Genomic DNA, 22625 nt, shown 5'->3' with positions numbered 1-22625 from the left:
GACATGAACATTTCTGCTGGCTTTTCATTCCCCTTTCCCTCTGCTGAGACTGACTGTAGCACATGTAAGTGATAGCTTGGCCGACTACAACCGTTGGTGCTGGTCTTCGGCTCAGTATAACGAAACGACTTAAAACTAATCTTGCATTGAGCTCTAGTGTTGCAGACATGCTATTGTAATAACATGGTTCTGATCACTCCAGTCTAATTTCAGTTGTTGGGCGAAATTTTATTTGTGGTTTTTCTAAATTTAATCTTGAACGCATTTTTGCAGTTTTGTCTTTCTAGTCTGACCTAACTGACTCTTTTACTGCTATATCAATAACTGCGCTGTGCCCTGGAGCGGCTTAATTTTTTTGAAATCGCAATGGCACACTGCCCAGACGACTCTGACTCAGACATGGAACTTACCTCGTTACCTATGATAGGTTTGTAGCTTGAACCCATCCGCTGGAACGTTGGAGACAATATAATTACACTGCAAAGCAAGACACAAGTAGGCAAGCTTCTTCATGTTTCTCGTGCACGGGAGAAAACCGGACAAAGCGCCGTCCCTTCGCTTGACCCCAGTTGCTCTCGTCCGTTCTCCCGTACCACTGTTCTTTTATTGAGGTTACATGAATATGCATAAGTTCATTAACATATGACTTCTACATACAAACAAAGAGTACCGTGTGTGTGTGTGTGTGTGTGTGTGTGTGTGTGTGTGTGTGTGTGTGGGGTCAAGATGTGACCCTGTGAAGACTCTGGTGCTAGCTGGTGCCAGGACGTCTGGGTCCATCTAACAAAAGGCTCTTATACTTAAACAGATATACGTGTGCTTGCTATACCATAAATCAAAGATAAACTCTCCTAGGGAGTATGTGATTTATACCAAGGATACTGAATAGAGGAATGTATGCACCCCCCTCTACACAGAGTTAATACAGACCTCTTTTAGGATGAGATATCCTTTCAATCTACCAATGATTATATACTTCTAAGCATATATGAGTAAATGTTTCTAAGCATAAATGACAATCAACAATACAAAATCTAACATTCCCCCCTTATTGACGTTTATGCTTGAAAAGTCCCCAGTTACGAATACCTCATGTCTGACAGTTTCAATGCAAACATTGTTATATTCAGCATATGTCAAATCACCCTAAATTACTGAAAAAATACACAGTTTAACAAATGTATTAGCGGTTATCCCATTCCTCATTGAGCTCATCTCATGGCAAACTGCATCCTACAAACAAACAAAGAAATTGTTAATTTAATAGTGAAAATAAGAAAGTAACATTTTCAAAACCATCTCAGCTTGGTGGTGTTTTCTCCAGGTGTGCAAATCACATGTCTCTCTGCAGAGTGGTTTGAGTTCTGCAGGGCGTCATGAATGTCTCTTCCAGTTGTTTCCATCACTTTCCATAGGACCAGAGTCCAAATGTATGTAGAATAAACATTCAAACATACTAGTTAGTTTTGTTGTTTGTCAACATGGGTCTCAGCTATTTCCAAAGCTGCAGACCTCTCAGCACTCTAGTTTTATGGCCTCTACCAACCCCCATCACCTCATTCAAGCCTTCGTCCTGTGAGGGGGATATTTATGACTCCTTCATTGTCCACGCTCTGCAGAGAAACACCTCTGTGGAAAGGGTGCAGGTGTCCATTATCTTACTGCTGTTGTGATCCCAGCAGTCTTCAGGGTATCATCGTATTCACAGTACAGTGGCACAGCATTAGGTGATGTTCATAGGAAACTGCTGTCATCACCACCATAGCTTCTGGTTCCTGTGCTTTTCACAGAATCATGATGTCATCCTCGAACTCCTTCTGCGCTGTCGATGGAGCCTGGCACGCTCCCGTCATCCCTCGAGTTTTCCTGTCCCTACGCTGCTGAAGATGATCTCTGATCCTCCTGAAGTCTCTCTCCTGGCCTCAGCTCCCATCCTGTGGACGATCCTCTCAGGCACTCCTTCTCGTCATGGATAGTCCTGATTTTGGGCCTGCTGGATCTGTCTCAAAACACTCAGCTTCTCTGCCTTCCTCCTGGTTCAGCTGATTCAGCCATCACGCCTCGCACTTGGTTGCCCTAGAGTTGATCAGAGGCTGGAGGTTGAAGTGCGAGCTTACCCTACGGGGGCTCAATCAGCACTCCCCCCTCACCACCGAAACAACCAAGTGTGAGATTTCTCTATTGTGCTGTCTTGAGGGTGCTGGGGTTTCCTGGGACCTCGACCTCTTTGCAGTGGCTCTGATAAATCCAGGAGGGTCTCTCCGCTATTTTGCAGGCAGTTTCATGGTCCTTGCTGTGGCTCCAAGGTCTGATCTCATGATGGGCCCCAACCAGCTTGACCTTTGACCTCAACCACTGCCTGGGCTATGCCTGGAATGTTTCTCGCTTCTCACTGCTGCACCTGTATTTCAGAAAGACTTCTATTTGGAGAGCATGTCAACAATCATCAAACCACATTCTTTAGTTCAGTGAACTTCACTAATAGGCCATCAAAGCCTCATCTTAACATGGATGCACCACTTGCATAGATTTAATACTTGTAAATAAACAGCTAATCACACAAATCACTGCAACAATAATAGTAAACATTGTTTAATGTTAATTCTGGACCCCACCTCTTGACGCATGGACAACCATGCGTCAACTCACCAAACCAGGATCCCTGTCTTAAAAACTGGCTCCACCAGGAGCCTGCATACAATAAAATCAACTTCACTCTTATAAACAATATATCAGAAGAGTAATAAGCATTCAACATCAGCAAGACAAGTGTCATGTGCAGGTTTTCTCAAATCGGGAAACTACAATTATTTCCCTAATTTGCCTCAGACATGGATCATCCCATGTGCTCAGTTAACATTAATGTAATCGGTGACTTCTCTTAAGCAAATTCACTCCACTCATATATTACTATGGGCTCAAAGTGGCCAGCTAAGAGCCCATATTCAACTTTCCCAGAAACACCGTAACCTCATATTTGTTTTACTCATGTCACTTGTCCGCTTCTGCCGAATCCTCCACAGCATTCTCAAAGAAACAAACATTAGCAATACACATTGACTGTGGTCAGACGGAGGTCAGACACAGGTCAACAGGTTCCAGAGGTGCCATAAAAACACCATAAAGGTAGCCAACCCTAGCTGTGGAAAGAATGACAGTCACATATAAACCCAGAAATCCTGTAGTAGGAAAACATTAACTAATCCTCTTATAAATCACATGATCAAACACATGATTAATCATCTGCTGTAAAAAGAAATGTAAATGTTAGCGCTGCGCAGGTGTGTACACTTTCTCACAGTAATGTCTGTGAGCAACACAAGTTAGTGGATGACACACACATAGTAAATTCACAGACAGAAAAGATGGCATTTAAAAGATTAAATCGTCATGCAACTGCGAATGTTGCTGTCATCTTTCTGCTCCTGTAACAAAAAACACATAAATTCATCCACCCTTTTGTCCTGTCTAGGTGGAGGTTAACCTTGAGTCGTGGTCATGTCCTGTCGGCTTTTACCAGTCAGTCAGTTTGTTCTTTATTTCCATTCATTCATTCATTCTTTGCTGATAGTGGAACCTGTCGTCGCATTTAGTTTCCACTTCCAGCAAAATGACGTCATTTCAAAAAGAAAAAGAACTTCTAGATCGGATTACCTTGCTGAATCCGGTTTAGGCTGGGACATTCATTTAATAATTGTCCCAAATAAGTGGCTTTCTCCTGAGCCCATTTTAATGTGGAGAAAACTCACTTGTAAGGCTTTCTCGACAGGTCGTATAGCACTTTTAATTTCTGACGTGCAGATCTGCTTAAAGAAAAGAAATAGACAAACAAAATCAGTGCCTGTTCAAAAGATAAAAATGAAAAATAACAGAGATTATCAAACAAAACTTTCAGTGCACTGTGAAAGTATCAAAATAAAAAGGCCTTGTTAAGTCATGACACAAACTCCTCATCTCAGGAGGGTAAATCATACCATTAGCATGGTTCATCATACCATCATACTAATCGGCAGGCTCGACTTCACAACAGAAGAAAAATCATCAGCTAGATTCACTCCAAGCCAACCATCAGCTGCACAACACACACATAAGCCTAATGTGTCTTATTAGCTATGAGTTTAATCACCAGGTCTGTGCTCTTCACTCATTTAGGCCACAGATCTATTTTATTCAATTTTCCTTTTCCCTTCATCATAAAACATGTGACATGCTGTCATGCACTTCATAAAAAAAGTTTGTTCTGACGTATTCAGAGTTGTATATCTAGATACAGAATTCACTCGCACATCAAAGCAGGAAACTCAGTGTTTTAGAGTCTCCACTCAACACAACAACTCCAACACATCTCATTCACTCGTGCTAGAATTCAGTCACCTTTCATTAATCTAAGAACCGATCAACTAATTTGCATATCAGCTATTAACCCACTAAGTTGACAGGACAACAGGAAAGCATGTTCAAAATAGTATCACAAAAGACAATTCCCCTCATACAGTAAATCACTTATGCTGCATTAATCAAGCAGGAAGCTTCTCCCAATTTACCATTTTAACACTAAATTTATTGTCTGATCACTGGTTAGTCAAACCAGGATCTTTTTCCCCCCACAAAGGTTAAATTGTTGTCCTGCAACCTAGAGAGTCAATTTTTTTTTCTTTAGGATAAATTCAGTATTTGATAACAAGTGTCTGCTAAATTGACACTATTTTAACACTGATGAAAGATAACAAGCTAATTTTCATTGGATGGGTGTTTGTGTTATTAGGCAGGTCTAATGCATGTCTGTGGAGCTGCATCTCCAGCAGAGCATGTTCTTAAAGCTGCCTTTCCTACACACTTCTCTGCTATTATTTAATCATTTCTTAATTAATGTGCTATGAGTCTTCATGAGTCATTTTGTGTTTGGAATTGTTAGTAGGGTTAATGCATGTTCTGCTTGTTTGTGTGATTTTGTATGTTTCTATTTGTTTCAGACTCTGTCTCAATTTTCCAACTTAAACAGTCAGTTTTCTTTTCCCCAGGTTTGCTAACCCAAATTTTGATTTCCCACATTTAATAACAGCATTCCTCTGTGTTTCCACTTACTCTCACTCTGTTGTCCTCTCACTCTCTTGTCCTCTCCCACTTTCAACAGTCCACAGCCGGCAGTTCTCCTTCAGCTTTGTCCTGTGTTCCACTGTCTCTTCTTGCCATTTTACTCCACAGGTGGCAAATGTCAAACTCCAACAGTCTCCTCAGTTCTCCTCAAAAGTTTTCTTCACATGCATAGTGAAGTTGCAGCTTGTTGGAAACACAGTGCCATTCATCCGATCAGTCAGGATGATGGGTTTGCTCTTCTTCTCTGGTGCTGTTTGTCCACATTGCTGCTGCTCGCTGGGACTTTTTGTTCAGGACTTTGCTGCTGTCTCTTTATCTGCCATGTTATTGCTTTGGAGCTGCATTCCTTGTCTTCAGGGAGGTGTGAGCTTGCTTGTGAGGTTGAGAAACACATGGTGCTGTAAATAAGTCAGCCAGAAACTTGGCCTGAACGTTTCCAATGATGTTAAACTATAACTTTCTTCCGACCGCTGCATGTGGAAAATTGATTCAGGTCTGCTTTTCACCTGAAAGTGACAAACTAAGACATTTTCATTATCATCATCACTGCTTAATCAACACATCTCTCTCTCTCTCTCTGTGTTTGTGTGAACAATCCTTTCTTAAAAGCAGAAAATGACATTGTAGTTGTTTTTCGGCTGATCAACACAAAACCTTTTTCCTATGATTATTTTTCTTCGTCTACAATGTAATTTGTCTCTTTTTCACTCTTTTTTTCCCCTTTACAATAGCTTGTGATCCGCAAAATCACTGCTCTCACTCACAATCAGAGGCAATTACTTTTGCACAGTGCACAAAAACACTGTGATGTCAGACACATTCACACTCACTTTGTCATCTGCATAAATAAATCATATGGCTGGAGATATGTGCCATGGTGATCCATAGGCATGATCACACGTTTATTTAATTATTTTCAACCCAACAAAACAAATAAACAAAAACATGATGCTGATGCTATGAACACTCCACACACATGAGTCAAGATGCAGGAAAACTGCTCATGGAAACGCTGCACACTCCAGTTATCATATGTCTGTGAAGGTTCTCAGTCATCCAGGTCATCGTAGTCAAAGGAGCTTGCAAAGAAAAGCGTCTGGACTTCTTTAAGTTGCTTGAAGACGTTTCACCTCTCATCCGAGAAGCTTCTTCAGTTCTAAGGTCAAATGGTGGAGAGTCCCAGATATAAACCTAGTGGGAGTGACCCCGTGACCCCCACAGAGGGACAAAAGGACCCCCTGATGATCCTCTAATCACCTGAGCCAAGGTGTGAAATTGGGTGTGGGACCCAATCAGCCAGAGTTTCGTGTGTGTTAACACACACCCAGGAGTTGTTTGCTCAAACACTCTAAGAAATATCTGTGCTGTTAACACAGTTTCATGGTTCAAGAGACACTCTTTAAAGCCTCGTGCTTTGGCACAAACAGCTGGCTTTTCTTTCTCCCTCTTTTCAATGGCTTCCATCGTCAGCACTACATCAACGAAGAGGCCATCATCTGGTTTTCCAAAATGTCCAAAGATTTTCTGGAGGGCATCATGCTTGGCCCACCACCGTGTCTCACCTATTGGACTAAGGCGTCTGTGTCTTGTGTTTTTGGTTTGTTTCTCCCACAGATTAACCCTGTGATAGGACTCCTTGATGAACACAGCTATGTCATTAAGTAAATTAAAGAGTGATCCACTTTCAATGACACTTTGTGTTGTGTCAGCAATCACAAGATTAAGTATGTGTGCATAGCACCACACATGCACATGAGTTGGAGACTGGGCAGTCATAAGTGCTGAAAAGCCTTTGTACTGGCCCTGCATATTTGAAGCACCATCTGTTGCATTCCCAATGCACATGGCCTTGTCTAGATTCAGATGCTCTAAAACTCCAGAAAGCAAGTTTACAAAGTACTGCCCCGTGGATGCTTCGCACCTCACTATGGAGACAAGCCTCTCCTGCACAGACTCAGTAACATACCTGATGATTACTGAACACTGATCATAACCTGTGATGTCTTGGGTTGTGTCTAGCTGAACAGAAAACATCCCAGCTTTCTGGACATCACTGGCGATGCTCTCTTGAAGGAGATGGCCAAGTGCATCAATCACTGAGTTGACAGTTGTTTTGGAGAGTAGGGTGATGAGAGATCCTCTACCTCTTGATCCACTGGTCTGATGCAACTTCTTGCTTTTTTTCAATGCAGTCATTCAAATGTTCTCCAAGGCACATATCATACTTGCCTAATAACACAATTAGTTCCAGAAAGTTACCATGATCGATGGTGTTATCACCTAAGGTGTATGCAGCCTCATTCTCCACATGCCTATAGCTGAGTCCCCTCTTCCCAAGTACTTTGATCACATCCACTATACGCTCTAAAACTTGCCGTCTCTTTTTCACTTGTGCTCTGTGAGCTGACAACTGACTGCCAGCAAACGAGCTCCTGATGTTGCCTTTTGAGCACCTTAAGAAAAAAGCTTCAGCACAGGTCTGGTGTGTATTTCTCTTTTCATGCTCCTCTGTGCGCAGATGTATATGTCGCCAGTCACTCATGCCTGTTATAAATGTGCTGGTGTCAGTCAGCCTTGCAAATGCCAGACACACAAAGCAGAACAATAAATGGCGTTCTTTGCAATAAGTAAGCCACTTCCTGTTGGTGCCATCTTTACAGCTGAACACCCTCATCACAACTGCACTGCTACTGTTCTGCTGTGGGTGGTAATCTAAGAAGGCCTGTAATATGGCAGGTTCAGGGCGAGCAAAGTCATCGATGCCCTGGCTCTCTCTCTCTTGCTCTTCCATCTCTCTCTCCTGCTCTTTTATTTCTCTCTCTTGCTTGCTCTCTCTCTCTTCCTTTTCCTAAATCCCTCGTTTTGCACAGTCCCTGACGTGCTCTCCGTTGTTGTTTCCCTGCTAATTTTAGCATCACACGGCACAGCTTCTGTATCACGTGGTATAAGGCTCCGCCCTTGTCATTTGTTGAGCAGGAAGAGTGAGCACTTGTTTTCATGCAGAGTACGTCCCGGATCAAAATGTGAAGTTTTACAAATCACCACTTCTTTAGTGAATATCATTTCAGTCTCAGACAATCTCGTTTCTCTTACAGAGGTTGAATGCACCTTCTGCGGATGGCGGTACCACACAGTGTGCGTGGACTTCCCCTGCACAGAAGGCAACTACAAATGCTGTGAATGCTAAATAAACAGAAACAAATGATCCCTGTTGTCTTTGCTTGATGATTGGTTTGAGTCTTGACAATCCACATTGCTGGCGTTGCATCTTTCAATGCCAGCAATGGCAGGTATCAGTGCTCAAACCTTTTGTGTTTGTTTCCAACAAGTTGCCCACCTCGGGAAACAAAAATGTGTTCTTTTACTTGTCAGATGAACATATGAGACACTTTGACTCTTCAGTGCAGTGTGGAGCCTAACAAAGATCTGTTTTGTGTCCCAGCTGATCAGCAGGAGGAGGAGAGTCTGACGGAGCAGCAGAGGAACATTTTCAGCTACTTGGACTCAGCTCAGCCACTACAGAGGAAACAATGAGCTCAACACAGAAGGTGACAGACAGAGCAGGACCATATGACCAAAGATATTTATCACCATATACATTTGAACATTTGCCATAACGATGTAGCTGACGATAGAATTGACACCAGACAAAATACTTTCCAGCTGCACAACTTTATTAAAAAGCCATCAATGTATTTTCACTGAAACAAGCAGCTGTTGTTTATGTGGATTAAAGTTATATAAAAATGTAACAGTGCAAATGCAAATTCCTCGCTGACAGTTTAACCAAAAGGCGTTTCCAGTGGAAACTGGCCGACACATCCTGAGCATAACCATGTATAATATCCACTAAACTTCAGAAGAGGTTATACAGTCGTGGCCAAAAGGTTTGAGAATTGCATAAATATTGGAACCTGGAGAAGTTGCTGCTTAAGTTTTTATAATAGCATTTTGCCTGCACTCCAGAATGTTATGAGGAGTGATCAGATGAACTGCATCGTCCTTCTTTGCCATGAAAACGAACTTAATCCCCAAAAAGCCTTACCACTGCATTTCATTGCTGTCATCAAAGGACCTGCTGAGACCATTTCAGTGATCGTCTTCTTAACTCAGGTGAGAATGTTGGCGAGCACGAGGCTGGAGATCATCATGGCTGTATCCCGATTCAGGTTCTGCAGCTTTAAAGTCCTCAAGGGCCGCGGACTCAAAGACCGCTAAGGCCGAAGTGCGAGGCTCGTAGGCTCGTGAAATGGGACGTCTAGCCTCCGTCGCGCTGCCCAGGTTGCCTAGCAACCATGATACTAACAGCTGGAAACGTTTCATACAGCTTTGTTTGACAGAAATGAAGGAGAACATATTTAGTTCATTTGTTTCTACATGAGCTCTGTGTGATTTGATGAGTATCTGAGGCTGAGACCACAGGACTGTGAAACATGATTGTTGGGCTTCATTTCTGTGCTGAACAGTCGTTTAAGATTAGCTGTAAATAACAATTAGCTGATGTTGTTCATGAGACTAAAGTCATCTCACTGTGGTAATGTAAATATAATATGGCCAATATTATAGTTATTATATTAATCACTTCACTCACAGACAAGTATCTGTGACAGTGTGTATACAGATGTATCATATATAAGAGACAAATATTGTTCATTTAATATGTTGGTACTAAATGTGGCTCAATGCTTACATATATGTGTAAAAAGCAAGTGTACGAGCTGTGATAACTGTGTCTGATAGAATGAAGAGTAGACTGATATATGAAATATTCCTTTATTGGGTGAGAAAATCAGACCATGTCATAACTGCTTTAAGTCACACAGAATAGATAAATTCAAATTCAAATTTTATTTGTCACATACACAGTCATACACAGTATGATATGTAGTGAAATGCTTGGACAACTGCTCGTGACCTAAAGAAAACAAAAAAGGAAAAGGCTATGAATAAGATAGGAAATAAATATGAAAAATTAAAAAGGGTAAATTTAACTAGGAAGGAATAAAATATAAATTAAGGTTAAAAATGAAATAACTGTACAACACACTGGGAAAGAATAAGATAAAATATATAAATTAAATTGAAAATAAAATAACTGTACAACAAAATACACAATATAGAACTATATAAGAATGTATGAACAAAATACACAAGAAGTATAAATAAATATATACACAATAACAGCAGCAGTGATTTAAGTGATGAAGTGAAAACAAAGTCCAGTGTGTGTGTAAGAACCATATGTGTGGGTCAGTACTGTGTGGTGGTGTGATTGAGAGACCGTATCGCCTGCGGGAAGAAGCTCCTCCTCAGTCTCTCTGTGTTGGTCTTCAGGGAGCGGAATCGCTTTCCTGACCTCAGCAGAGAGAACAGTCTGTTGTTGGGATGGTTGAGGTCCTTCACGATCTTCCTGGCCTTGGTCCAGCACCGCCTGCTGTAGATTGAGTGCAGGTCAGGGAGCTCGGAGCAGATGGTGCGCTCAGCTGACCGCACAACCCTCTGTAGAGCTCGTCTGTCCTGCATGGTGCTGTTCCCGAACCAGGTTAAGATGTTTCCCGTCAGGATGCTCTCTATGGTGCACGAGTAAAAGTTCCTGAGCACCTTGGAGGGCAGTTGGAAGTCTCTCAAGCGTCTGAGGTGGTAGAGACGCTGACGGGCCTTTTTCACCACGGTGTTGATGTGACAGGACCATGACAGGTCCTGCGTGATGTGAACTCCGAGGTATTTGAAGCTGTCCACTCTCTCCACTGGGCACTCGTTGATGACGGGGGTCTGGTAGTTCCTCTCCTGCTTAGTGCTGAAGTCCACTATCAGCTCCTTTGTCTTACTGACGTTTAGAAGGAGGTTGTTCCTCTGGCACCAGTTCTCCAGATTCCTAATCTCCTTCAGGTAGGCCGTCTCGTTGTTATCAGAGATCAGGCCCACCACGACGGTGTCGTCAGCAAACTTGATGATGGTGGTGGAGCTGGTAGTGGCCACGCAGTCATATGTGTACAAAGAGTACAGCAGGGGGCTCAGAACACACCCCTGGGGGGCTCCAGTGCTGAGAGTGGTGGAGGCTGAGACATGTCTGCCCATCCTTACTGCCTGTGGTCTGCCAGTTAGGAAGTTGGAGATCCACTGACACATAGATGAGCTGAGTCCCAGATGCTCCAGCTTGGTGGTGAGTGTGGAGGGAATTATGGTGTTAAATGCAGAGCTGTAGTCTATGAAGAGCATTTGAACATAATTCCCCCTTCTAGTGTCCAAGTGAGTGAGTGATGTGTGGAGGAGATGAGAGATGGCATCGTCTGTGGAACGATTTGGACGGTAAGCGAACTGTAGTGGGTCCAGTGTGTCTGGCAGTGAAGAAATGATGAAGTCTCTGACCAGGCGTTCAAAGCACTTCATCACTACTGAGGTGAGGGCTACAGGGCGATAGTCATTGAGAGAAGCAGGGTGGGGTTTCTTCGGGACAGGAACAATGATGGACTCCTTGAAGCATGTGGGGATCACCGACTGAGATAAAGAGATATTATAGTTATTATATTAATCACTTCACTCACAGACAAGTATCTGTAACAGTGTGTATATAGATGTGTCATATATAAGAGACAAATATTGTTCATTTAATATGTTGGTACTAAATGTGGCTCAATGCTTACATATATGTGTAAAAAGCAAATGTAGGAGCTGTGATAACTGTGTCTGATAGAATGAAGAGCAGACTGATATATGAAATATTCCTTTATTGGGTGAGAAAATCAGACCATGTCATAACTGCTTTAAGTCACACAGAATAGATATCAGAGCCTTAAACAGGCTGACTTCTGCTAAATGGGTCAAACTGGGCAGAAAGTCTACAAACACATAACATCCTTATAGAATATGATGTAACACTTGTTAAGGTTCAAAATTGAGGAAGGAGAGTACAAACCACCCATGGTCCAGAAGCTCTTGGTCAAACAATGATTTTTAATGAATACACACGTGTGGGAAGACAACTCTGTACGCAGACAGCAATTAGTCTTCAACTTAATCAAAGCATGAACAGATATTTTATAGCATCAGGGTTTGATTTACTGACGCCCCTTCATGCGTCACAGATACATTTTATACATAGATCAGATCAACACCACAATGACTTTTAACCCAGAAGATCATCTTCTATTTTCATGGATGGTACTTTCCGTTCTTGTCTTAAAGTGAATTGTTCCTCTTTCTTGCCGAGACATGACTAATCTCTCCTCTAAATAAATCTAACTCATGTGTGTGTGTGTGTTGACCTCACATGCTCTTTGTGTCACCTCTTCACCTACTAACTGTCTGTGTCTCGTCCTCAAATGCTCTTTCTCAATTCACCTGTTGCACTTCTGACCTTTCACGAGACCAGAGGCTCACTGAGACTATATGTATGTCTTCTACTAAATAAATGTTTTAACCAAGAACCTCTACTTAAAACCTTAATATGAAATGACCTGATATATAAGTGTTTTGTAAGCATGTATTGCAATTCCTTCTATGTTCTAGTTTTCCCTCAGCATGTATCACCTGAACAGTCACGTCAGTGAAGCTTAAGACCTTTAAAGAACCTGAACATCAACTCAAATAAGCACAGATATGCATTGTGTACACAATAGTTATAACGGCATCTGAAATACAAAATTAACATCATCATAAACATCTTAAGGCCATCTTAAAGCTATCTGTTACATTGTCAAAGCAATGATCATACTGCAGATTATATTATTAATGCAATGGTAATAATGATGATTATTTAACAATAGCAGTAAAATAATTTCCCTGCTCCACACACTATAGATCAACTTAGCTCAGAATATATAAAGCATATAAACAGTTACAGCAATATGATGCAACAAACACAGCAGCTACTGATCCAAAATACTCAAAGCTTCATAGAACTGAAACCAACATTTATTTTTAGCTCCATTCTGCTGCTGATACAGACTTTAGGTTTCTGAACATTAAACTTGTTGCTGCCTTTCATAGTGTGTAACTTGAAGGCCCTGAGTACTTTCTCCCACACTGGAAACACTGGGATGATCACATTATTTGAACATTACCTAATAAGACTGATTCAGCACAGACAGTTATGTTAAACTTTCCTAGCAGTCCTTCACAAACAGGGAACAGTCTGTCTATTCTCTCCATCTGTCAGCTGCTGCTGGCTCTTCCTCCTCCTCTTCCTCACACACTGCTGAGTTTGTCCTGGTGGATCATCAGGGCTGCAAAGCCTCACAGATGATGTGCAGCAGTGGCTCCCTCAGTCTGTCCTCACTCTGGACACTTGCAGTCGTCACACATGGAAATCAAATGTGTGATAAGCTGCAGGATTCAAACACAAGTGTAACTTATAAACACATGTTCATACTTTTATTCCACAATCAGAGAGAAAGAAACAGAGAGAGAGTGCAGGACAGACAGACAGGTGACAGTCTCAGGTGTACACACTGCTACACAACAGCACCAGAGAAGCAGGATTTAGTGTTTGTGTTATTACGAGTGTAAACAAGAAGAGTTCCAGATGGTGCAGTGGACACATGTGTGACTGCTGTGATTAAAGCATCTTTCTTTCAGCTTAACGAGTGAACCGTCAGCTCGTTCAAACACACGTTAAAGTGCGTTTGGCTCGACACCAGCGAACAGAGGCAGCAATATAACACAGCTAACATTAACAGTGCAGTGAATCCTGCTTGTGCCGTGATGTTCAGGACTGCAAACCGAGCAGCATCACTGACTTTCAGCTTGTTGTGTTTGTGGATATATGACTGACTTTAATTATCCACAAAATCATCACATTCTCTGTCAGATTAAGGTCGACTATTGAACGGCGTATATTTTAAAGGCTTTAAAACCAAGTTAACGCTGAAAGTACAAACATCACTAATGTCACATAACTCTGCCGACAAGGCATAGCTATGGCTATGAAATGCTCTTTGTGTATCACTTCTTCATTATGAAAGATGTCATTAATGCACTAGTAATGTCTCATCTGGAGTATTGTTCAATCATTTGGTCAGCAGCTAATGAGACAGATCTTAACAGACTTCAGTTAGTCCAGAATAAGGCGTCCAGATTAGTGTGAAGATGTTCATACTATACTAATATTGATCAAATGCATAATAACCTTTCTTGGCTTCCTGTACAGGCTAAAATATTCTATGGCTTACTTGTAGTTCTAAAGAAAGCAATTCTGTTAAACACACCACATTTATTCTGCTCAGCTGCAGTATCCAGATGAAATACATCATCATATTACACAGTTTTCAACAAACTGCAATTTAGTAAATGCTCGAGTTAAAAGTAACGTTTTGTAAAACTGTTACATTTAGAGCAACTTTTAAGTGGAATAAGTTGCCTTAAAAAATTAGAGCATTATTCAAAACTTCAATGAAGACTTAAAAGCCGATTTACAGAGCTTTTAGTTGTTGTAAATATTGTAAGACATGATTTGTTTTTGAAATTTGTGTAATGTGCCTCAATGTTATTGATATTATTATTATTATTATTGATTGCTTATATTTGAACAATTGTGAAACCTCACTGTGGATGTAAGAGTGAAATTATGTGGATATCTTGAATCCACTTTATTGTGTAATATTTTATGTGAGTATTTGACGGAAGACGAGCAACATCTGTTGTGGAAGCTAACGGGGTTCCTTTAGAATAAACAAACATAGGATTTATTATCACTGAATAATTCTGTATAAATCTATACAAATTATAGAAATATGTAATAGGAAACAACAAAATAATCTAAATTATAAAATAATGTGTGTGTGTGTGTGTGTGTGTGTGTGTGTGTGTGTGTGTGTGTGTGTGTGTGTGTGTGTGTGCATGATTTTAGTGTTTGAACAGTCATGAATTATCTTTAACAGCAGGTTGGATGTAATGTGTTAGAACTACCAGCAGGTGGGGATAAGAGACCTTTAAGGTGTTTGGTGCCACGCTCCACCTTCAGGTTTAAAACTAGTGTTAATGGAGTTTGAAGGTTGAGTTTGTTCCACGACTGCATTTCACTCACTGCCTCTGTTTGTATCTCTGTCACTGCAGGACCAACATGGAGCCAGAAGTCAGCGCTCTCAGGAGGCCGACAAACCTCACAGAAGAAAGGGAGAGAAAAAACACAGCTGTGACGAGTGTGGGAAGGGTTTTACTCTGAGGGCTAAACTAAAACAGCATCAGGTCATCCACACTGGAGAGAGACCGTTCAGCTGTGACTTGTGTGGAAAGTCTTTTTCCTTCAAGGTTTCCCTAAAACAACACCAACTCATCCACAGTGGAGTTAAAGCGTACAGCTGTGATCAGTGTGGCAGAGCTTTTACTCAAAGTAGCCACTTACAGAGGCATCTAGTTACCCACTCTGGAATTAAGGCATACAGCTGTGATCAGTGTGGCAGAGCTTTTACTCAAAGTAGCCACTTACAGAGGCATCTAGTTACCCACTCTGGAATTAAGCCATACAGCTGTGATCAGTGTGGCAGAGCTTTTACTCAAAGTAGCCACTTACAGAGGCATCTAGTTACCCACTCTGGAATTAAGCCACACAGCTGTGACGAGTGTGGGATGGAGTTTACTGTGAAGGCTACACTAAAACAGCATCAGGTCATCCACACTGGAGAGAGACCGTTCAGCTGTGACTTGTGTGGAAAGTCTTTTTCCTGGATGCGTTCCCTAAAACAACACCAACTCATCCACAGTGGAGTTAAAGCGTACAGCTGTGATCAGTGTGGCAGAGCTTTTACTCACAGTAGCCACTTACAGAGGCATCTAGTTACCCACTCTGGAATTAAGGCATACAGCTGTGACGAGTGTGGAAAAACTTTCAGCCAGAGAGGGAGCCGAAATACACACCTACGCATTCACACCAGACATGATGTGTACTGCTGTGAACAGTGTGGCAAACAGTTTACAACAGACGCACAGTTACAACAACACATGTTTACCCACACTGAGGAGAGACCTTATCGATGTGACCTGTGTGAGAAGACTTTTAAATCTCCACATCACCTGAGACGACACCAACAGATCCACACCAGAAAGAGACTCTACAAGTGCAGCTACTGTGAGGTATGTATTTATATTGTTATCTTGTCATTTTAGCCTGACTGTTTGGAACAACTCTGCTCATTAAACTGTGTTAGCATGTTAGCAATTCTACTGCATGGAAAAGCAGCTCTGAGTGATTATTCAGATTTTCCTTTCAGTTATGATTTTAGTATCACTGTAGTATTATGGTGGTAGTATTGTAGTTATTGCAGCCCAGTAAACTGAGTGTGTTAACTGAAACAGTCAAATGTAGTTGGACGTCTGCAGAGATGCTCTTTATTTCAGGCGACGTTCAGGATACAAGGACTGACTTACACTGTCTTTGTGTCTTTGTTTAGAAGCAGAGCGACACAGATGGATCCAGTTCTCAACCCTGTCATCACTGTGGTGGTGGGAAAGACTTTCATTGTGACCTCTGTGGAAAAACTTTCAGTCGGCAAGCTGCCCTTAAAACACATCAACGTAGACACACTGGAGACAAACTGAAATACTGCAAAGAATGTGGGAGAAGCTTCACCACATCACATCACTTAAAACAACATGAACTGATTCACAGTGGGGTTAAAAAGCACCTCTGTGATCAGTGTGGGTCATCCTTCACCACTGCATGGAAGCTTAAATCACACAAACGAGTCCACACAGGAGAGAAACCACACAAGTGCAGACACTGTGAGAGAAGCTTCTCACGGTCAGGTAGTCGTAACATTCATGAACGTGCACACATGGAAGGAAACTACAGCTGTGACCAGTGTGACAAGAGCTTCAGGAATCTCAGTTCATACTCTGAACACAAACGATCCCACGTTACTAATAAACTGTTTCACTGTTACCAATGTGCCCAAACATTCACCTCATTGTCTGCTCTGTGCAAACATCAGCGCGATCACTCAGGGCTGAAATCACTCTCATCACTGGATAACAGTGAATCTGAAGACACAGAAAGATCCTCTGGTTTCTGTGTCAGACTCAAAAAGCTTGAGATCAGGCTCCACAGAGTTCAGATAGAATCATTTAAACTTGTGTTGAACTGAACTGGTTGCTGGGCTGAACTTCTACATAATACAGATCTACATGGGATCTTCTTTTCTGTTGTTTTACTGAGTCAGTTTTGTCCTTTTTTCTCTGTCCTGGTTTTGCTCGTCTGTAAATGATTGAAACTCAGTCAAATAGTTCATTGTTCTCCAGCAAAACGTTTTGGAAACTCATGTTTAACCTTTAAAACTCTGACATGTTTTAGCACACAAGGCTTCATCGGGGAGTTCACTCATGATTGGACCATGAGAACAAAGGTTTTTAGTTCTTTCAAAGAGAGTCTTGGAGATGTTTGATGTTTCTGTTTTTCTGAAACCACCTGAAAGAAAAACTATTTTTCTTGCTTTATGTAGTGTGGAAGTTTTTAATGTTTCTTCATCTGTGATGTTCTTGAATGTGTTCACGTGAAGATGGCACAAATAAACTGTCCTTTCAGCTTTAGCTCCTAATTTATTCATTATTTATGGTTGTAGCACAGCAGCCGTCTCTTGATTAACACATGGAGGGCTCGGGATCTGATGGTGTCGTCTCCCTAATTTGCCCACTCAGTAAATCTCACTCATGGCCAAGAAATTGAAATAAACCTTGTTTCCCTGCTGGATAGTGATCCACTGTAACTCTGCTCCTCCTTCCTGTTTAGGATTTCTGTGGCTGAAGTAAAATTCCCTCCATCCATCACTTATCCCAGCTAACCCAAAGTGAAATAAAGTTTTGCTGGTCTTAAAAAAGCATTACAATAATGGGCATTACCAATGCAAACTGAATGATACAGAAGATGAAAGAAGAGACTTTGATCAGTTAATAAAGCTCATGATCTGGATTCATTGTGGCTGCTACACAGATACTTCTGGGTCACTTCTCTCAGTTAGGAACCTTCCTCACCAAACTGACTGTTGGACCACACCCCTGGTTTCATGAGAAATTGTTTCAGCCATGATTTCTCTTCCTGTATTTCAGAGTAAAGACTGAAGTGACAAATGGAAGCATGTTTAAAAAACACAATGTGAGAGAGACGTTGAGGTCCTTAGAAGTTACCCTGGGTTTTTCTGTCACCCTGCTAGATGTTACACACCTTGTTATTGGACTGATTTCTACTGCTGGACTACTCCTGCGGAGAGTAACAATACTCTTACTAATTAGCTCCCTTTCACACCTTTGGGGATATTTATTTTTGTGTTTGCAGCGCTGTGAGCCAGAACAGCGAGAGAAAAATCTGCAACAGCGACGAGCCGAATGCTTACGTGAATCGCAGCAGCTGCACATGTGCTACGCTGAATTAGAGGATATCTTTGCTCTGGATTTCTATTTCTACTTTTTCATTTCTATATGATTCTTCTTGCATCTAAACAAAGATGATTCAATTTGCTAAATGTTGATGGCTCTTCGTGCTCAGGTGTAAATGAGACGTAATATTTGCTCTTGGTTTGGTTCTCCTGTACAGAACCTTGCAGTACAACAGAAACCTAAAAACATTATTTGTAGTTGTTATTCTTAGTTGTTCTGCTGCCTAAATACCACAGGGTCTGATTATGAAGTTATTGAGCTGCACATACTTTACGACCTGCTTAAGTTCGAGGTCACAGCGTCTGTAGAGCAGCTGGAACATAATGAAGTCTACAAGGTTAAAGTTTTCTCTTCAGTTATTGTTCTTTCTGCTGCTTGGTTTGATGGATCTGAGAGCTTTTGTTTTTATTATTGTTATTATAATTATCATTAATATTTTACTCTCTAGAAGTTTTAAAATAGTGTTTGTGTTTGAAAAAATTGATTTAAGAATTGAACAGAAACATCTGTCCTTCTGAAAATCGCCCAAAGGCACGGAGACAAAGTCAAAGGATGCAACCTGTAACTTTCTCTTCCTTCATGTCAGGACCATCATCCATGATTTATATAAAATGCATATAGCAACAGTAGCACTTTAGTTTGGACTTTATGATTTCTGTAACTGGAAAATATTATTTTGTTTAAAGACAGAAGTGACCGCATAGTTGCAACATCAAAGGGAAATATGAATTAATTAGCATCAAGTATATTTGTTGCTTAAGCGTTTGCACTATAACTTAAGTAGGATTATAACTTTTAAGGAAGGAAAGATTTCAGATATTTAGTTCACTGTTTCAGTTATTTTATATGAAATTAAAACATTTACGTTGGTCAAATATGATGCTCTAAATCAAATAAAAGTTTGAAAATAAATGATGTATTTTTAAATGCTGCAACAAATGTTCACAAAAAGTAACTATAATTAAAACCAGTTAAACAAAATCAAATGTTTGAATCATGCTTAACCAAATGCCAGGCTGGAGAGCTGAACCTAAAGTATACGTAGAAAGATTTCAACATCTGAGCAGTTTTTAATGTTTTTATCACATATAAATGTCACAGCAGTGGGTCCTGGCCCAATGCTTTGTGTTTTTGGTTTTCTTTGACTCTTGTTTTTCTTGGTTTTTGTTCTTCTTATTTATCAGGCTCTCAGTAATCTTAGTTCTCCCTCCCTCAGTGTTCATTTCAGCCTGTGTTTAGTTTCTGTTCCCGTGTCCCACGTTTCATCGTTTCATGTCGAGTCAGCCCTGTCTCTCTGTTTCCTGTGTCTCCCCAGTCAGCCCCGCCTCCCTCGGGCACTCATGTGTGATACAGAGTAAGAAACCTGACTACATTTGCTACACTCTCTTTATTACCTGTTACTTTAAAATTCATACACTAATTATGTCTGCCCATCTCTCTAATGTGAAGGTCAAAGGTCAACATCCCAGTGACATAAGAATAATCCCAAAGGGGCAAAGGCAGCGGTTAATTTAGCACATTTAGCATCAAGGGTACAGCAAGGATATACTTTTACTTATTGTGGCAGGGGTGTGGTCTCTGGCCTGCTGCAGTGGAGGCTGGTGGCGGGACGTTGGACGGCACAGGTGAGGGTGATGGAGCTCATGACTCTCCCCTTTATAGTGACGGAGGAGACTGGCGTGGGGGAAGCGTGTAGTGGAGGAAGCCGAGGAGAGAGCTGGTTTCTGGCTACAAAGACGGCGTCAAACCAGAAAAGATTGCTCGTGGTCAAATAATGTGTCAATCACCTGTGAATCAAACTGTGTGTGGCTCAGTTCATGTCACAGTGTTATTTAGTATATCTTCACTTGTCTCACTCTCCTTCTGTTCTGTCCATCAGGACGATCCTCAGCGCTTACACAGATCCTCCATCGATGTTTTGGATCCAATCAGTGATCAGTTCTACGAGGAGGCCTGGATGTTCACCAGCGCTCGCTACACCTCCATCTACCAGAAGGTGAGTGTACTCCTTTGTACTCAGATTAACATTTTACTTCTTAAAATACATTTTCATATATGAGCTTTCTATTATTTCATGGGCCATTTAATCAATATTAAAATTACAAGCATATCAACAAAGGTGAAGCTGGTTTTTTTCCACTTGCTGTCACACAGTCATGGAGGAATACAATAAATACATAATCAGTCATAGATCCTGAACAATGACATTAAAAGAAAGTCTGTGGCTCTAAAAACTAAACAGTATAAAGACATGCTCCAAGCTGCTGTTTCTCTCCTACTCCTCTAGGTTTTCCACTGTCGGCCATCCAGCGATGCTGGAGGGCTACCTGGCCAATGCTGGCCTACACAAAGAGGTCCTGGCTCGGAGGAGCTGAAGAAGATCCTTGCCTTCCTCGTCAGTTTCCTCTTCAGTTCCTATCCCAACAAAACCTTCTTGCACCTATTAGCTCCAAAGAGGCTATGGTGCCCGTGGAGGTCTGGACCTGAGGCCTGTGCTCATCACGTGGATAGAAAACACTCTGACACCATTCTGGAGGTCTGATGGGACTCTGACCAAAACACAGATGAAATAAAACTTGTGGCTGGAGCTTTTAAAATGACTTTTTCACCTCATAGATTAATGCTCATGATTGCATGTTAGCAAGACAGCATCTCCCCAAGGTGAAACTCTCAGGAGACATTTACTCTTAAACTGTAATCTGGTTGAGACTACTTGAGGAGATCTTAGTAGCGAGTATGTGGATTTAGTCTCTTCACCAACAGCAGACAGACCCATGCCAAGAAAGCAGACATGTTCTCAAAGAAAGCCGAGAGCAGAGATTGGAAAAAGCTAAAAAGAAAAAGCTGCAGCTTCAGACGACTATCTGCCTGTAAGGCTGAAAAAGTCCAGTTACGCTCTATTTTGGAAAAGCTCCCAGTTTTGGTAACCTGGACTTTTATTTCCCCTCTTCTGCTACAGATGTTGACTGTGACCTCAGAGGCCAACTGGACCACACAGCTGCAGCAGGAGTGAGGGAGAGGAGTCTTCATCCAGCTTCAAAGAAAACATCCAGGTAAAGTGACGTGGATCAGCGGATAAAGCCGTCTCCACTTTCAAAGGAGATCCTCTGAGAGAGAGACTCTCTGAGCCATTTTAGCCTCAAATTATAGGACTTTATAGTACAGCAACACTTTTAAAGGACAAAAATAACATAAACTGTGACTGTAATACAAACAAAGTATTGCATGTGTTTTTAAAAGTGTTCCTCCGATGGGCAGGATATCACTATTAGACTGTCCCACCAGCCAACTTCAACAAGAGACCACAGCAGCATTCAGTGATCAGCACAGATGTTCCTCTAACACTCAGCATCTGATCCCTGTTGGTCTGTGTGCTTCTGCTTTTGCTCAGTTAGAAACCCTGCAGCAACCCGACCCAAAACTGTGTCTTCTTGTTGGCCTCAACGTTGAAGTGTCAAACGTCCAACATCTGGAAAGGAAACCACGCCAGTGTACTGTGATGTTTCACCAACATGTGGCAGACGCTGGTCCTGCCTTTCATGCTGACATCAGCAGAGAGCCCCGCCTACCTCAAAGCCTCCCCTGTCATGTATTGATCAGGATGATTATGAAGATGAGCGAGTGCAAATAAGACTGTAAAAGTCCACGAGCAGAATGTTTGGATACTTTCTAATGATTCATGAATATCATGAGAGTGTTTGTGTGTTTTGTCTTTTCTTTGCTGACGTTTGTTACTAACAAAGACAATTTACGCTCTGTGTGTGTTTTCATCCTTACCAGCCGCACTCTAACTGCAATGAAGGAAACAAACTGTAGAAATGGTCGACTCAGTGACTTCATAAAATATTGAAGTGGTTCAGGTAGAGCCAGTTTTTAAATGACCATGAACACTGAGCGTATTGTATCTGTACAGCATGTTTTTCTATTAGACAGATTTGTAACAGAGGCCTTGCTCTCAGTAAGTTTGAAATCTTTTCTGATTTCTTTTGTAATCTCTGATCTTTGTGTATCCTGCTCAGTTTGCATGCTGCCTGTAGGAGTTTCTGTCTTTGTATTTGAAGAGAATTCATTGAATATACTCAGCTGCTTCCCTTTGGTGCCTCACACATCACTGAAGTTTTTCAGTGTCCAGTTATTTGTTTTTAATAGCTGTTTGAATTCTC

The 22625-nt window shown here is 41.4% G+C and overlaps 2 protein-coding genes across 3 annotated transcripts; both read left to right on the top strand.

Moving 5' to 3' along the window:
- The first annotated feature begins 8511 nt into the window (after positions 1-8511).
- LOC147336990 (uncharacterized) lies at positions 8512-17809 on the top strand. Its single transcript, XM_086287704.1, has 5 exons — positions 8512-8645; positions 15151-15282; positions 15703-15947; positions 16116-16167; positions 16485-17809. Exons 1-5 carry the CDS (start codon positions 8628-8630, stop codon positions 17175-17177), a joined length of 1140 nt encoding a protein of 379 aa, XP_086143830.1. The 5' UTR covers positions 8512-8627; the 3' UTR covers positions 17178-17809.
- A 2390-nt stretch (positions 17810-20199) lies between these two features.
- LOC147336989 (phospholipase D1-like) lies at positions 20200-22120 on the top strand. 2 transcript variants are annotated; one of them, XM_086285710.1, is made up of 4 exons: positions 20200-20458; positions 20750-20998; positions 21422-21515; positions 21858-22120. In XM_086285710.1, exons 1-3 carry the CDS (start codon positions 20237-20239, stop codon positions 21473-21475), a joined length of 525 nt encoding a protein of 174 aa, XP_086141836.1. In that variant the 5' UTR covers positions 20200-20236; the 3' UTR covers positions 21476-21515; positions 21858-22120. The 2 variants fall into 2 exon arrangements, with proteins under 2 accessions (XP_086141836.1, XP_086141835.1); XM_086285709.1 differs by having other exon boundaries at positions 20222-20458; positions 21854-22120.
- The last annotated feature ends 505 nt before the right edge of the window (positions 22121-22625 follow it).

This window comes from Aulonocara sp. 'chitande type north' Nkhata Bay, linkage group LG3 (genome assembly GCF_057382095.1).
Source record: "Aulonocara sp. 'chitande type north' Nkhata Bay isolate Kocher_YH1m ecotype deep benthic linkage group LG3, A_spYH_male_GT1.1, whole genome shotgun sequence".
Lineage (NCBI taxonomy): Eukaryota > Metazoa > Chordata > Actinopteri > Cichliformes > Cichlidae > Aulonocara > Aulonocara sp. 'chitande type north' Nkhata Bay.
The sequence above is the reverse complement of the archived record's forward strand: the minus strand, read 5'-3'. Positions and strand labels throughout refer to the sequence as shown.

Bases quoted from the DNA above. Each gene is read 5' to 3' on its own strand.
- LOC147336989 (XM_086285710.1), top strand. From the start codon at position 20,237: ATGTGTCAATCACCTGTGAATCAAACTGTGTGTGGCTCAGTTCATGTC. The intron at 20,459-20,749 runs GTGAGTGTACTC...CTACTCCTCTAG, and splicing joins ACACCTCCATCTACCAGAAG to GTTTTCCACTGTCGGCCATC. The intron at 20,999-21,421 runs GTCTGATGGGAC...CTTCTGCTACAG, and splicing joins ACTCTGACACCATTCTGGAG to ATGTTGACTGTGACCTCAGA.
- LOC147336990 (XM_086287704.1), top strand. The intron at 15,948-16,115 runs ACACCTACGCAT...TCACCTGAGACG, and splicing joins CAGAGAGGGAGCCGAAATAC to ACACCAACAGATCCACACCA. The intron at 16,168-16,484 runs GTATGTATTTAT...GTCTTTGTTTAG, and splicing joins ACAAGTGCAGCTACTGTGAG to AAGCAGAGCGACACAGATGG.